This window comes from Leuciscus leuciscus, assembly GCF_965113295.1.
Source record: "Leuciscus leuciscus genome assembly, chromosome: 13".
Lineage (NCBI taxonomy): Eukaryota > Metazoa > Chordata > Actinopteri > Cypriniformes > Leuciscidae > Leuciscus > Leuciscus leuciscus.
The window spans coordinates 33,742,047-33,758,609 of NC_138737.1; the positions used below are offsets into that span (position 1 = coordinate 33,742,047).

Below are 16,563 nucleotides of genomic sequence, written 5' to 3' on the forward strand. Positions count from 1 at the left end.
TTTGCTGTGGAATCTTACCGATTTTTATAAAGCAAATGAAGGAATATATTTTATATTGTCCCTAATATTCGAAGATGAACATTTACTGGACTGAAGAAACTTTGGTTTTCTTGATTATCCATACGTTATTTTTTTAATGGAGAAATTATGATAAAAAAATACGATACATTAGTCTTATGAGGAACGTTTATTTGTTCATCTCTCAATAATCATTGTACATAACTGATATTTATATAGTACTCTGCTATACTGTTATAAAGATCTCATTGATTTACATTACAAGCTATAAGAATTTCATCTTACTTTTTGGCCTTATAAAATATCAGCACCAGTACAATTATGTTGCTCAGTTTGGGCCTCTGAATATGTTTTTTCCCAATTCTATATACGAGCCATGAATGCCTGGTGTTTCCATGAGGATCCTCAAAAAACACATAGGCATGTGTATCTTCTGTTTTGAACTTTATCCAACAAAATCAGTGGTACAAGCCTTTCCCACTGACGAACGGCAATAAGCTGCATTTAATCATGAAGAGTTTAATTACATTTTAAGCTGCTGTCTTAAAGCAATCACCACTGGGGTTAACTAATGTTTTAAAGGTTCGAAACGACTAAAGAGAGATATGTGCGCACAATAACTACACAAAAAGCTTGAAGTCCAGATCGGAAGATTCCCTGCTTCTCTGCGACCAGATAATTGTTATCCTTTTTTAACTTTCGTTTCCTGCCCCTTTAAGAAACACCGTTGCAGCGTCACGCAAATGCGTCGTTTGTGCTTGCGCAGGTCTCGTGCGCGCGCTCTCATCAGCAGCATCCATCAGTCCATCATCAACCGACCCGACCCGGGCGAAATGACAGACAACAACATCCATGAACAAACTTCACTGGGAATGGGAGACGGAACAGCAGAGGATGTAAGTCACGTTCAACCCGGTCTTACTCTTCTGTGTCACTAATTCTCTCGACTTTCAAAAACTCGTCTGTAATGTTATGATGGAAGGCTTGATGTTCATCATCATAATGATGTGTGTATCATAAGTGCGTTTCTCAGCATAAAACAGTTTAGACTAAGCTTGTTCTCCAGCCTAATATAGTTTTGTGCCCTGCGAAACCACCGACGCACTGTTGCAGCGCTGCGTTTCAGTCTCAGACAGGCGGAGAGTATTCTGCTGATATCATATACTGTTACGTAAGACCGCTTGTGCCCTTTACATAGAGACGATTTACCTGCAACATATGGAGGCTGGTGACGTCATCACGCCCCGCCCCCACCGCGGGTCCTGAAACCATGGAAGTTGTGCATCAATGAAAATTTCTATTTAAATTTTTTGTATATAATATATATTTTTAAATGTTTAAATCTGGGCTTTTGTTACTATATATTGCAGTACACTGCAGGGATATGTCTCAGATATTTAAAATAAGGTTAGAAAAAAAATGCCTTTTTAAAAAACTTTTATTTATATTAATATTATTTTTACTGTAGTCCTATGTGGCCATAGGCTTAGAGACTCTGCAGACACCAGAGTGACCTGTGGCGGTCAGATATTGTTCAGAGGCAAGTGTTGTTGAATGTGTAGTAATGTCAAATGAAAGTTAAATCAGCCCTAAAAACATTGGATGGAGCTCCAAAACTTGACTGACAGCATTCGAATATTACTGTGATTAAACAGAAAGACGAGACCGTTGTTTAAGCTGTATTTTAGCTGAGCGTTTACTGTGTCATTGATCTTGGGCATTATTTACAGGGACTTTTGTATTTAATGTTGATTTGGCAACAGACATAGTTGTTTGAATTGAAAATGCATTTCAATTGATTGATTCAATTGAAGTATATGACATTTCATTTTACATTTCTTCATTTAGCAGACACTTTTATCCAAAGCGATTTGCCAATTCATCTTAAGGAGGCAGTAACACAAGAAGTGCTCGCAATACAAAGTTTCAGATATTCAGAATAGCACAAACTGGAACATGGAGGGATTGAGAAATAATGAAACAATAGAAGAGGTTTTTATTTAGTCTTCAGTAAATTTTAGAATATTGTTAGGGATTGGGCTCTCCAATATAGTGGAGATCTTGTAATTTCACATAATATATATATATATATATATATATATATATATATATATATATATATATATATATATATATATATATATATATGAAATAAAACGCTGAAAATGAATTAAAAGGACCAAATATTGCCCCTTAAAATGCTAATTTCTTACACTAATAGTACCACTAGTGAAAATGCTAATGTGTATTTTTGTAATGTGTTTTTCCAATACACATATTGTCAGCAAAACATTTGGCCATGAATTTAGATTTAAGACGTTCCAAAAAACATCCGCCTATGTGGACAATCAACGCCAAGTCCCTTTTATTTCTATAGGGCTTTATACAATACAGATTATTTCAAAGCAGCTTTACAGTATTATCAAGAAAATAAGTCAATATGGAAACCAATCAAATATAAGAGAATTCAAATTTAGCTGTAAAGCAAATAGACACAATAGTGTCATTATTCAGCTCAATTCAGTTCAATTTTGATTCAGTTCAGTTCAATAACAGTGTCGATGCTGGTGGTTTTAGCATCACGTTTTGTGTCTCAAGTGTCACAAATAATGTCTCATTCAATAAACCCGCAGATTTACTTTGTTTAGTCATCTATTAGTAGTGCAGAAATATTTTATATTAATAATACATTATATCATTTCTTGTAATGTTTTCAAAATTCTGTAATGTTCTGTTTATTTACAGGTTTAAATAAAGGAAGTCCCTGATTTACAATGTAGTCTCAGACTCCAGTATACAGTATATTTAGATTTAGAATGATGAATGCAACACAAACACAGTAACATAAGAAATGAGGAAAATCAAACTAGAGCAGAAATGAAAGTGAGCAACAGGAAGTGGTTTGAGGGGGTTTGTTTAGGATGGTAAAGATGGATTTGATGGTTCAGGCTGGTTTTGGAACATATGGATTCATAGTCTCCAGATATTGTGTATGTGTCTGTGTCAATGTTAATCATAGTGCAGACCTGATGTTGTACACTGTCCTGAACTGAACCCTGTTGTCTGACAGATGCTCAGGGGCTAAATATACTGATATCATACACATTCTGCTTATTTATTGTGAAGGGGTTTATTTTTAAAAACAGTGTCAGGAAATGTAATCATACAGAATTCTTTGCTGACGACAGTGCAAACTTCTCAGCGAATCACTTTATTTGTCATTGAAAAATGTTTTTTTTTCAGTCCACAATGTGCAGAGATGCAGAATCAGTCCAATCCAAACATCTAGCAAAACTGCTTACAAAGGGTCCACTACTATTATCACATTTATGGATGACAGGAGATTCTTGGACAGTTGAGTATTCTGAGAACATTCATCGAATATGCCTAAAAATAATCTAGAAGCACATGAATCTTATTGTTCACACTAGATTTTCAATCATGACATCCAGTGTTATGTCCACACCCACACACACACTTGTCACTCATGTCACCATATCACCACAATCAACGTTTCTGTCAATGTGTGAATAGCTCAGTGCAAAGTGTGAAAGAATCTGTCCGCTGTATATATGTGTGAGTGCCTTTGTCTAGTTCATTTTGTGTATTGTTCTGAATGTTTGGTTTACATAAGCATTGATTGTCTTGTGAGTCATGTGGCATCCAGGATGAAATGCTCTCTGTTGGATTGTGTTCAGCATCTTGAGAATCTAATATTGTCTGGCATGTGTCTTTGTGGATTTGGTTTTGTAGTGCGATGCAAGGTTACAGTCTCCTAAAAAACACTTGTGTTTGTGGCTATCAAATGGCCACAGCAACTTATAGTTCAGCCAAAAATGTCAAAATGATGTCATCATTTACTCACCTTTTGTGTTATTCTAAACTCTAATGACTAGCTTTCGACGGTGGAGCACAAAAAGGGTGCGGCTTCAGAATGTCATATATCGTGTTTTTTGTGTTTGGAAAATAACAGCATGAACATTTTGCTTTTGGGTGAATGAAAAATACATAATGTAATTCATACATACAGCGACCTAAATACGGCTATTCTATGATGTACATATTTTTTATCAATGAATATGTATCTATTAATTAAAATTAATTATAGTATTGGTATGGGGGAATAAAGTCAAAATTGTCTGGGTGATAAACTGTCCTAATATCATAATGAAGAAAAAAGCCTCATTAAAACAACAAAATTCTTGATACAAAAACTTAACTCATATAGTTTAGCATAATCTTTAATTGTTTTGAAGAAAAATATACATTCACTATTTTTTTTCAAAAGTGACAGTAAAGTCAAGTCAAGTCAAGTTTATTTGTATAGCGCTTTTCACAATACAGATTGTATCAAAGCAGCTTCACAGTATTAAATTAAAATAATACAACAAAGTTTGTTTCAAGAGGAATTTATTGATTGATAAAATTTAATTAAATATCCCCAAAATATCCCCAACTGAGCAAGCCAAAGGCAACAGTGGCAAGGAACCGAAAAACTCCATCAAGTGACCTAATGGTGTCCTAAAACTCCATCAGGTGACCTAATGGAGAAAAAAAACCTTGGGAGAACCCAGGCTCAGTCGGGGGCCAGTTCTCCTCTGGCATTTATGAGCTAGAGGCCGGATTGTAGTTTGAACTGTGGGATTATATGAATGCCTGGCTGAAGAGATGCGACTTTAATCTAGTTTTAAACTGGGAGAGCGAGTCTGAGCAACGAACAGTATCAGGAAGACTATTCCAGAGTTTTGGAGCCAAATGTGAAAATGCTCTCCCTCCTTTGGTGGTTCTGGATATCCTAGGTATGACCAAAAGCCTTGAATTTAGTGATCTTAAAGACATTTATATTATTACAAAAGAGTTTCATTTATTAAATGCTTTAATAAATGCTGTTCATTGAACTTTCTATTCATCAAAGATTCCTGAAAAAAGTATCACCATTTCCACAACATATGAAAAAGCACAACTGTTTCCAACATTGATAATAATCAGAAATGTTTCTTGAGCAGCAAATCAGCATATTAGAATGATTTCTGAAGGATCATGTGACACTGAAGACTGGAGTAATGATGCTGAACATTCAGCTTTACCATCACCGGAATAAATTACATTTAAAATGTATTAAAATAGACATTTTAAATTGTAATAAAATTTCAAAATATTACAGTTTTTACTGTATTTTTGTCAAATAAATCAGCCATGGTGAGTATAAGAGATCTTTCTAACCCCAAACTTTTGAACGATAGTGTATACATTTAAAAAGCATGAAACAGAAGTTGCGATGGTTTATTCTTCCCTATTGTGACATATATCGGAGTGAAACGGCCTCTCGAACAAGAACAAATGTCGGGCGGCACTTGATTTTGTCCATCGGCAATTGATTGGATGGTTGTGGTTTGCTATTGGTGGATCTCATGTGAGTGACAGGTTGTCCTGCCCTCAAGCCAGTAAACCCATCATCAGAGAAGAGATGTCGCTGCAAGAGGGAGGGGAAGTTATTTTGAGTAAAGATTAAGAGGACACATGAATTTGCTGATGTGCACGGATAAATCATTTATTATAAACTCCAATATTCCATTAACACTTTGGCGCGTACGATCACACCAATGTGATTAGAGCGTTCAGTGCGTCACATGTTCAACTACTAAATTCAAATGTGGTTTCCCGCTTTGACTGGCACTGAGTCTTGAGATGGACGCGCTCAACGCCTGTCATATATCACAACTATTCAGTGATTTCAACCACATAATGTTTATTATAGGTTTCAGACATTTAAATACACATAAGTACTAGCAAAAAACAAAAAACGTTAGTCTGTTAAATGCACACTTATGTCTATGGAAGCGGCAATAATAATACTTTCAACTAAAATTTGACGACGTGTTTTATTCATATCAGATACACATATAGCTAACTATAAAGTTTGCTCTATTCTTCTCCCAGTTCATCAGCCACTTTCATGTATTTCAGGAGAAGTGGATGAATTTACGTGATGTAAATCCGACAGATGTGATTCTCAAACTAACATGGCGGCGCCCATCGCGTTTCAGTTAATCAGAATCATGTGGTGCAGCCCACATGCAGAAACACACATTAAAAAACATTTTATTCAGGAAATGATATCATAGAGAGAGGAGCCCCTCATGTATGTCAAGGTCAGTAACTATTTTAAAAATATAATCTGAACATTTTGTATTCCACTAAAAAGATCCCTGTCCAAGAGACCAATATCCTGTCTCATCTGTTTGGTACTGACTGTATTTCATATTCTGTGGTGTGTGTGTGTTTTAGAGAGATCTGTCCTGAAGAATCCTTGTAATTGTGCCGTTACAAGGTCCCAGTCCTTACCCATGTCCATCCCCGTGAACCGAAGACCATCTGCTGGTTCCCGCAGGTAATGCTATCCGCCTTGTTCATCATGCATATTCAAACATATCGATAGTTTTCTGATTATTATGATGTGATATGTTCATTAAGCACCAGTAGTGTGAATTCCTTCAAAAACACATCCAGTTTCACTGCGACAGCATGTTTGAAATGGACGTCAGAGCTCAGCTGTCACTGTCTCTCTGTGTGTGTGTGTGTGTGTGTCATAGAAGGCCTGCTGCCCCAAGCAGCACTCGACACTCGCTTGGGGACTCGACTGTCCGCAGCAGTTACTCAGCAGCATCCTGCAAGTGCACAGAGAGCAATACTGTACCACGCTCCAACCCAGCCACACCACGGTGAGCGGCGCACACACTCGAAGGCAGATTAGATTTGTCTTCCACTAGGGTCGTGTTCCAGATTTTGTATGGTGGCAAAAAGTACAGTACAAAAATAGAATTAATGAAACAGACATGACTCTATATCCGTTTATAAGTCTGGTTACTTCTGAAATACAGAAATACTGATGTGATTGTGCATGTTGGAATAGTTCACCCAAAAAATTTTATTTCTTAATTTACTTTCCCTCATGTCCCTCATGACTTCTACATTTCCTCTGTAGAACACAGAAGGAGATATTTTGTAGAATGTACAAGCTGCTCTTTTCTATGTGAAAGTGAATGGGGACTGGGGCTTTTATGCTACAAAAAAGGACAAAAAAGCACCATAAAAGTGACATGTATGGTAACCCATACTCAGAATTTGTCCTCTGCATTTAACCCATCCAATTTAGTGCAGTAAGTGCACACATTAGGAGTAGTCAACACACACACTGCAAACCGTGGACACACACATACAAGAGCTGGCAGCAGTGGGCAGCCGTTTTTGCTGCGGCGCCCAGAGAGCGATTGGGGGTTCGGTGACTTGCTCAAGGGCATCTCAGTCATTTCCTGCCCGTATTGAGGATCAAACCTGCAACCTTCGGGTTACCAGTCTGACTCTCTAACCATTCTCCGAAAATCTCTTCCTCTGTAGATCTCATTTGCAATTGACTTGCAATGTAATTTTATCTTTAATTAAATTAACTTGTGAGTGGGACTGGTTTTGCCATGCACATTATGTCTTCCCCATTGCCATTACAAATTGCACGTTGTACAGATGGACTGGCTGGCAATAAAACTGACCACATATTTAGCGTCACTATATTGTCTTCGACAATAAAACTGTAGACCGGACAGCTTCTCAGATGTACAACATGAATGTGGAAGTTGCCAGTCACTCACCGATGTAGAGCTATTTCAGCTCGAGTGAATCCCTGATCAAAGTAAAAAACTATTTGTTCACAGATGATGCTTAAGGATTGCGCCAAGCTTTTGCTGCCCCTAGTACAATAAAAAACAACATGCTATTATGTTGAGTACATGGTAAAAAGGTGTGATCAAAAGAAAACAACTTTTGTTATGTCGATACTTTGAGAAAATAGCTATTTTATTTCGAGATCACAAGAAAGAAAAAAGTACAATGCATGACCTCTTAGAGCTTCCTTAATTTTCTCTTCAGTAGAAATAGAGAAATATAGAATCTGTTGCTTTTTGGCCAAGTGAGACGGGTAAAAAAAAAATCATTGTTGCCTAAATGTCACACCATTTACAGAGCCTAATAATTACACTTGGACCTGTTATTTAGTTTTATTTGTACCGTTAACATGTTAAATATTTTATAATTATGAGATTAATCACAATGAAATATTATTCCTTGCTTTCTAAACCAGAAGGCAGGCGAAGTATGCGACCTGTAGTGAGAATCACGGGATCCGTCCACCAGCTCCTGAGCAGTACCTCACCCCACTGCAGCAGAAGGAAGTGTGTATTCGTCACTTACGAGCTCGGCTGAAGGAAAATGTGGAGAGGCTTCAGGACCGGTTAGTACGGCTTCTATCTGTCAACGTGTCAGTGGAGTTTTACAGCTTCCTGTCATTCTAGCAGTACAAGATCATGTCCTGTTAATCATTCATGTGCACACACACACACACAAACAGTTTAGCTATCTTTGTGAGGACTCTCCATAGGCATAATGTGTTTTTATACTTTACAAACCGTATATTCTATCCCCATAAACTAACCCTAACCCTAAATCTACCCATCACAGAAATGTTCTTCATTTTTAAATTTTCAGATAACCTTCCTTTAGTATGTTTACTAATCCATTTTCCTTGTGGGAAAATTTGGTCCTCACAATGTAGGTTAAATAAGTACACACACACACACACACACACACAAGCTCAAATGAGCGGCCGGATTGCATTAAGGGTTTTCTGTTAGAACAGGGTCATGTTAGCACTAAGTTAATAACTAATGATCTTTGCGACGGAAGTGAATCAATCAAAACTAACTTTAGCTGGACAATAACTTTATTCTAGAGCTACTGTAAAGCCTAAACAATCTCTGTTACTTTAATTTCCTATTATCACTGTAAAGCTGCTTTGAAACAATATATATTGTTAAAAGCGCTATATAAATGAAGGTGACTTGACTTGACACACACACACACACACACACATATCGATACGATAATTCAGTAATTCTCTTATACAGTATATATATAGCGGAACCTACCCACTGTCAGAATATGCCTACTTCCCTACTATACGAAAAGTACCTGAATAACCAACTACTTCTTGCGAGATTCTAAAGTTTAAATCGGATGAAGACTTTATTATCCCACAAGGCCATAGGAGAGCAGTTGTGAATGACAGTGAAGCACCGCAACTGACGCCACATGACAGTGGTCACATGACAGCTGTAGTACATCCTGATTGTATTCATACTACCCAAACTCATACTACATAGAACATACTTTTTTAATGGACACAAAGTAAGTTTCAAACCAAATGTAGTAATACTAAACCATCTGCAATTTTGAATGCAGCATTAGATTTATTACTATGCCCTTGTTCTTTTTGTACCACGGCAGAGACTCTGAGGTCGAGGAGTTACGGATTCAGCTGACTAGGATGCAGGAGGACTGGATAGAGGAGGAATGTCATCGCGTAGAGGCTCAGCTGGCCCTAAAAAAGGCCCGGAAGGAGATCCGGCAGCTTCAGGAGGCTGTTGACACAGTTAGGTCCAACCTGGGGACCGAGGCAGATCAACAGGACTGCAAGTCTGAAGGTCTAGGTGTCGGTAGGATAAGCCATCGGTTTGGGGCATCAAGGTCTTGTGGCTGCTCTCCGGCCCACACCATGAGTCGCAGCGCCACCTTCACCAGGCTGAGCAGTGATGCGTCACCTGGCGCTACAGACCGCAATGGAAATGTATGTTCTGATCGCTACATTCCCGCCAACAGAGGGGCAATGACGTTACCGAGAGGTGACGGACGTACTCATCTACTTCTGGAAGCAGCTTTACTGTCTGAACAAGTCCCTCACGCAACGCTATGCTCCACTTTGTCGCGATCATCAACCTGCGAGAGATTGTGTAGCGGAGAGACGATGCTGCCTGTTAGCCGGTCCTGTCATGCTGTTAATAACAACTGTAGCTGTGGTCCACATGCCTACCTCCCACACCACCATCTGTTTCTGCACCTCCCACAGGAGGAAGCACCACCTCCTCCTCCTCCAACAGCACCCCCTAGTGCATCCGAAGTGAGTGACAGGCCAGGGTACCGGTCGCAGGCCTGTAGCCCCACCATAACCTGGATCTCCGAAGAGGGCAGAGGAGAGGAATTGAGCGTCATCACTTCAGCAACGTGCGCACCAGACGTCACTTTAGCTGAGCCGCTGGTGTTTTCGCCATCCTCGGCCACTACTTCACCTGCTCAGATGTCTTACATCACAGAAACTTTACCGCTAGACAGCACAGTTGAATTTACATCATCAACAGTGACACCAACAGTGCTGACCAAGCCACAGGTTCAGCAACCGTGTCCCAGAGCGTTACCACCTCTCGAGCTGCCGCCACTGGAAACAACGGTAGTAAAAGTCAATGATGAAGATGGAGAGGGGGAGGATGAAGAATCAACCCCCCCTCAGAGGAGCCACTGGAGCCGCTATTTCCTGATCGACCTCCTAGCGGTGGCCGTCCCCGTAGTTCCGACACTGGCGTGGCTTTGCCGAGGGCCACGGAATGAAGGCATGCCGATGTACAACATGAGCTCCCTGTTGCGCGGATGCTGTGCCGTCGCGCTACACTCTCTCAGACGGGTTGGCAGTGGCTGTGGTCGCGGGCCCTCGGGAACAGGAAACGCGACACCTATCTGATAACTTTAACATTACAGTACCATCAAAAACTTTTAACTGGACCTTGTGTGAACTCTTTGTCCTTGACCTCCCAGTTGGTAATATCTTTGAACCAAGATGAACCAGTAAATCTGTTCTTGGTTCAAATGCGTTTTTGAGACAAAGATTGAGGGAATGTGGCCCTAATTTGCACGGACACTCTGAAGTTTCAAGGCTCATTTCCACCATTTGTTTTCCTTTTCCTTCTGGTTCTCTTATCTGCTTTATTTCCTCCCTTTCCTGGCTGAAACTCAACAGGCAGTACACAGTCAGAAGTAGCTGCAAACAGCAATGACCAGAGTCCAAGATACACAATGTACAGAAGTTTAGGCCTTTTAAGCACAGATTTAAAAATAATAATAATTAAATGCCTTAAGAGTTATTTTTATTCTGTTCATCCAATGAAAATTGTACTACTGAAATATTGACCGTGGTCCATCATCACTGTCAGTTTCAGAAAATGTGCAACATCCCCCCCTATGGGATTTTAGTGATATGATATTTACTCACTGACATTAGTGTAAATAATTTGAAATATTCTTATGTAAACTGTTCTATCGAACTGAATTCATTCTGCTCTTGTTTCATGAATGAGGCCCATTTACAGGAAATCTTGTAACTTTAGGTAGGTCATATAGACATGGGTGCAATTTGTTCTTCATGAAAGAGAACATTTCAAGCTTATAGCTCAAACAAATTAGCAGGGCTAGGCTTTCAAATTTGAAACCTTTACATACCTGTTGCTAAGCAACCATTGTGCCAGTCCATCTTATTTCATAAAATATGAACACATAAAGCAATATGTATCCAGAAACTGTTTGGATCTCTAAAAAACATGCTTCACTCATTCACATAAAAATGCCTAAACTAATGTGGTGTTTTGTGGATCACTACTCTGACGTCATTCTTGACTTTTCTACTGAAGTTATGTTTTATCAGTTGCACAACTGTGCTTCTTCATATATGAGCAAAAGGAATTTTGAAACTGCTTGTCGGCGCATTTGCATAATATTTATGGAATTATTTGAATTGTATCATAGCTTATTTGCTAAAAATGCCAAATTGTATTGATAAAGCAATGGAAGGTGATGACCTAAGATGACTTTATTAATCTGTTGTTGGGTGGAAGATTTTCAGTTCTTTTAAACTCAGTCTCAGGTGGAACTCAGGTGAATAGTACTAGAGAGGATGCTAAATTAGTCAAAACCCATGCCAAAACATTCATTCATTAGAAACACAAAGGTTTATAAATAACAATAGTTGAAAACGTACATTTACTGTCATAAAATGTCTTGTTTTTTGATTTTTTTGATTAATGCATCGCTTCAAAACCAATGAGTCTAACTATTGCATGCATCCAGATTTCAGTAATGCAATTATGTAACTAATTCATGCATTTGTAAAACAAAGTCTTCGGTTTATTTGAAGTAAAACAAAAGAACAAAACAGAGTAATCTTGGCATTCCAGTAGATTATTGTAAGGGCTTAGAACGCATGTTAGCACAAGAATTCCTCATAGTTAACTATCAATAAACATATAGATTATATTTCAAGTAGACATTTGAATAAACAACTCATGCTGATTTGAACAGCAACGTTGCAAAGTGTGATTGTGTATTTAGACAGAGCCCATCAACACTCGAGCCTAATTGTACATTTGGATTGTTTGGTTCAATTGCACCTTGACAATAAAAGTGTTTCATTAAAATGACACTGCTTCTGTTGTGCTAATTTTTATTTTTTTTTAGAATGCTGTGACAAAATAATTAACGTTTAACGGTTACGTGGATTGGGATTTAGACAAATGAGGTTTTACTGTGGGTGGGGCTTCCAGCACAAAATCCACAATATCAGAGATGGGCACCAAATGACTTACAAAATGTTCTGCCAATTATTGTCATATTTGACATGATTATGATGCACCTGCAAACACACCATTCCAGTTTCCAAATAACACATCAGAGACCAGCTTAATGTTTTATAAACAATTTATTTTCAAGTAGTTTGTTTTATACTTAACCAGATTTCCCCACCAGAGTACTTATTACCAGCTCAGCCAAAACCCTGTTGCTGTGATCGCGTTTACAACACAGAAATCAAATATAAAAAGAGAGAAGGGGAAAAAAAAGAAAATAAACTTGTGTCTTAGTGAACTTCCAATGATTGAGAGTATACCAGTGATTATGTCAAGCAGAAAAAAGAAATAAAAAGGCAACAAAATATACAAATGCAAAACAGAGCTAAGCTAAGTGGTATCGCTATTAACACTACCCCTTTTGAGGATCACATGCATGGAGCAATGTTCCTTAAAAAGGTTGACCTGGAAGAAAACAAAGAGAGAGGTTTATTAAACAACTGAACCGTGTTCCTCAAAGGCCACAAATACGATTACAAGGGTTTAATCGAAGAGCCTGTTAAATAAACTCTACAGGACAGTTAAGACCAAGACTAGAATAATCTCCTTTAAAGATTATCTGTTAGTTATTAAAGTCATCCATGCCTGATGCAACTGGATGAACTGACTACAAGATGTTTTTCATTTATTATGCATTCATTAAGTGTTTTAAAAACTGAGCAACAATAACAAATTAACTCGAAATAAAAATGTGGAAAACTTTGCACATACCCTGAAAGAATGAATAGGGAATAACCTGAGTCCAATTGTGGGGGCTTTATTCCAAGCCAATCAGCTCCACATCGAATACGAGGGTGGCATTGGGAGGAATGATGCCCGGGTGCCCCTTGCTCCCATAAGCAAAGTCCGGAGTGCAAGTCAGCTTGGCACGCTGCCCGACACTCATCTGGTACAAGGGGGAAAAGGTCGTTTGGCCAAATTAGGTTCAGTACGAAACAATGAATGGAGGTTAAATAAGTGACATGGGTTTGTTATCAAAACCCTACAAGACATGTGTATTTGTCTGATGAAGAAAAAGGCACAGAGACCTACTTTATAAACAGACTTAATATAGGTCTGGCAGATTTATATAGCAAATCAAATCCATTTTGATTTCAGGAAGAATGAGCATTTACCTGGGCTACTCCCTCATCCCAACCACGGATCACTTCCTGTTTGCCAATTTTGAATTTGAAAGGCTTTCCCCGGTCCCGGGAAGAGTCGAACTTGCGTCCATCTGTCAGGGAGCCTGAGAGAGAAAAAAAATGTAATATTTAAAACGTATGAATCATGCAAAGAAAACATACGTTCAACACCCCAAATCATGATTCATTTAGAATGTAAACGTCTAAAATTAAAAGCTTTTCATGGCTGTTATTTATTCGCAACAATTAGCATTCAACAAAACAACCCAATGAGCGCACACAGCTCGTTCGAATCTAAATATTTATGACATAAGGGCGCGTTCGAATCGAAGCATTTTGAAAAGCATATCGAACCGATTCGAATTGCAGCATTTTTTTTTTTAGCACCAAAGCTGGAGAAAATGAAAAACGTTCAAAACGCTCGAATGTGATGTTCAGACCGAATCTCCTAAAACGGTTTTCTGACTGGACTGCCCGCTATTTTTAACACAGCCCATCTCATCGTAAATGACGGTAATAAAGCCACCGTATATCCGCAAAAACAGGCCACGGTTCCCAAATCCAGCGCTGTTAAAAAGTCGCATTTAAGAGTTTTCAGTATAAGGAACGATCAAAGACGTGGTAAATATTAGGGCCCATAAAAATAGTAAAAATGTTAAGCCTTTAGCGGATCGCGGATGCGAAAGTATCTATTGTCAATGCGGCTAAGAGCTAATGCTGGCTAACACCCTTCAGGGATTCATCAACACGATCACTTGTCAACTTACCCACGTAGTGCACGACACAGGTCTGTCCTTTTTTAGGGAAAGTACTTCCTAAAAATCCGAAACAAGAAGAGAAAACGATTAGATTTGCCCGTCAAATCCTGTGGGAAGAGGTTAGTGGCTAGCTAGCAGGCTAACGCCCGTGATGCCAAAAACAGGCAGAATAAATCGATTTAAAATTTGATTCATTTGATATATTTTTAAGCATTGTGGTTTTTGAATGGTCGATGTGATGATGCCTTTTACCGTCTCCAGGAGTAATGGTTTCAACCTCGACTCCCATCCTGGCTGCTTGTTTTGACTCCTGAAGCTCTGCACACAAAATGCGCTTCAGTAATTCAGTAATTGTGATTGAGGGCAGAAAACCCCCTGTCTGCGCCACACTCGCGCATTAGCGCCCCCAGCGGCCGAACACCGAACAGCGCTCTACATCTGTACGTCCATCAATCTCACCGCGGTCACCACACTGTTCCAACCATAATAATACCATTACAATGAAAATGCTAACTTGGTATTAGCCAACACAAATAAGGTATTTAAAACGTAGTGATTATTTAACAAAAGTAGTAACACGTAACTGATATAAACATGTAAGGTCATATTTTAAAATCATAACCCTACCTGACATCATAAGTATAGGCCTACCTATTTAAGTAGGCTACCCTATGGCATCATACGAAACCATCATCACCCTTGATTTAGTCTACATCAGGAGCATAACAATATTAACAAAGACTATAGAATAACTTAAAAGGGACTTTGATATTAATTTGGTAGTTGTGTGTTCTCCTCAGAATTGATTTGGAAAAGGCTCAACATTAGCTAAGTGTAATGAAACTCAAATACATTTACTGCTGTATGTGTATTTTCATTTAATTTTTCATTACACAACAGTGTACACAAGACGAGTGCTGATATTTAATTAAAATTTGTAATAGCTTATCCAACTCCGCCCACAGTAGGCTATACACCTGTTACAACCGGGTTACAACAGGTAACGTCATTTCATCGCTTTTTGTCGCTTCTTTATCGCCACATAGTGAGAAGAAGATCACAAACGGCAGTATTAATTTAGTTTCCCTCAGCTTTTAAAGTATATTTTAATTATGAAAGTGTGCTATGAGTTTGCGTGTTCCAGACAAGCCTGCATTAGTGAGGCATTTTCAGTTACTCTTTTTGCAGGTTAACGTTGACTGTCCATATGAATCAATTTACTCAACCGATTCGTTCAAAACACTGCCACTGTGTTTCTCAGTAAGCAACTTGGTTCTGCTTTGCCTTTGTTTGCAACAGACAAAATAAGTGGCAATATTTTGTCTACAATGTAAATTACTGTAGTAGGCTTCTGAATATCAGAACTGCTGTGATTATCAACGCCATCATCATGCCTACAAGCGAATCACAGTGCTGCTATTCAGCACTCTTGTTTGTGTGATATTACTATGATTACTTTAGAACTTTTTTTTTTTATTTTTTTATTTTTTTTAAGACGGAACAAATTCATCAACAAATTCAAAAAAAGGAGGGAGACAAACAGACATATATGTTTATTTAGGGAGAATCATACAGGCATGTTTGCTTAGCATGCAAACGCTCCAATTTTAAACATATTCACCCATGTAACATTTGACCTATCATTACCTGGAATGTCTTGAAACTTTAGTGCAAGTTTATGTGTGGCTTGAATTTCACTCAACCTTGATTAATGACGTTTCACACTTGAATGATGTTGTTGTGATGATGTTGGGAAAGCTCTAGATTTATGAAATTGGTTTGTTGACTTGAAACTCGACATCCTGACATGTAAATCACTCAGCACTTGTGTTGCGGTGTTTTTTAGGAGATGATTCTGAAGAATTTTTTGCTTGAGAGACAGATTTGTTTGCATAAAGATGTGATGTTATTCTAGGCTTTGATTTGAAGATGAAACTGACTGGATCTATAGATTTGTTGACTTGTGGCACTTTGTGGAAGTGTGGCACTGTTAGACCTAAAAAAGTAAATAAAACGTAAATAAATCGTATCAGATTTACTCCGCTAACAGGTAACGTTCTCAGAACTTTAGCTAACATTCTGGCAAGGTTCACTGAAAGTTATAAACAA

General features: G+C 38.4%; 2 protein-coding genes across 7 annotated transcripts; one reads left to right on the plus strand and one right to left on the minus strand.

Annotated features, from left to right (window-relative positions):
• The first annotated feature begins 660 nt into the window (after positions 1-660).
• On the plus strand, positions 661-12,790 carry snpha (syntaphilin a). Of its 5 annotated transcripts, none has more exons than XM_082188748.1 (6): positions 661-914; positions 3,262-6,170; positions 6,307-6,409; positions 6,615-6,740; positions 8,153-8,302; positions 9,355-12,790. In XM_082188748.1, exons 3-6 carry the CDS (start codon positions 6,366-6,368, stop codon positions 10,637-10,639), a joined length of 1,605 nt encoding a protein of 534 aa, XP_082044874.1. In that variant the 5' UTR covers positions 661-914; positions 3,262-6,170; positions 6,307-6,365; the 3' UTR covers positions 10,640-12,790. The 5 variants fall into 5 exon arrangements, with proteins under 5 accessions (XP_082044874.1, XP_082044875.1, XP_082044871.1 ...); XM_082188745.1 differs by having other exon boundaries at positions 662-914; positions 6,612-6,740; XM_082188747.1 differs by having other exon boundaries at positions 662-914; positions 5,986-6,170; positions 6,612-6,740.
• On the minus strand, positions 12,628-14,862 carry fkbp1aa (FKBP prolyl isomerase 1Aa). Of its 2 annotated transcripts, none has more exons than XM_082188845.1 (5): positions 14,707-14,862; positions 14,464-14,511; positions 13,688-13,800; positions 13,309-13,458; positions 12,628-12,977 (listed from the first exon to the last, which is right to left on the minus strand). In XM_082188845.1, the coding sequence occupies exons 1-4, from the start codon at positions 14,741-14,743 to the stop codon at positions 13,330-13,332; spliced, it is 327 nt and encodes a 108-aa protein (XP_082044971.1). In that variant the 5' UTR covers positions 14,744-14,862; the 3' UTR covers positions 12,628-12,977; positions 13,309-13,329. The 2 variants fall into 2 exon arrangements, with proteins under 2 accessions (XP_082044971.1, XP_082044970.1); XM_082188844.1 differs by having other exon boundaries at positions 13,284-13,458; positions 14,707-14,861.
• Positions 14,863-16,563: the final 1,701 nt, after the last annotated feature.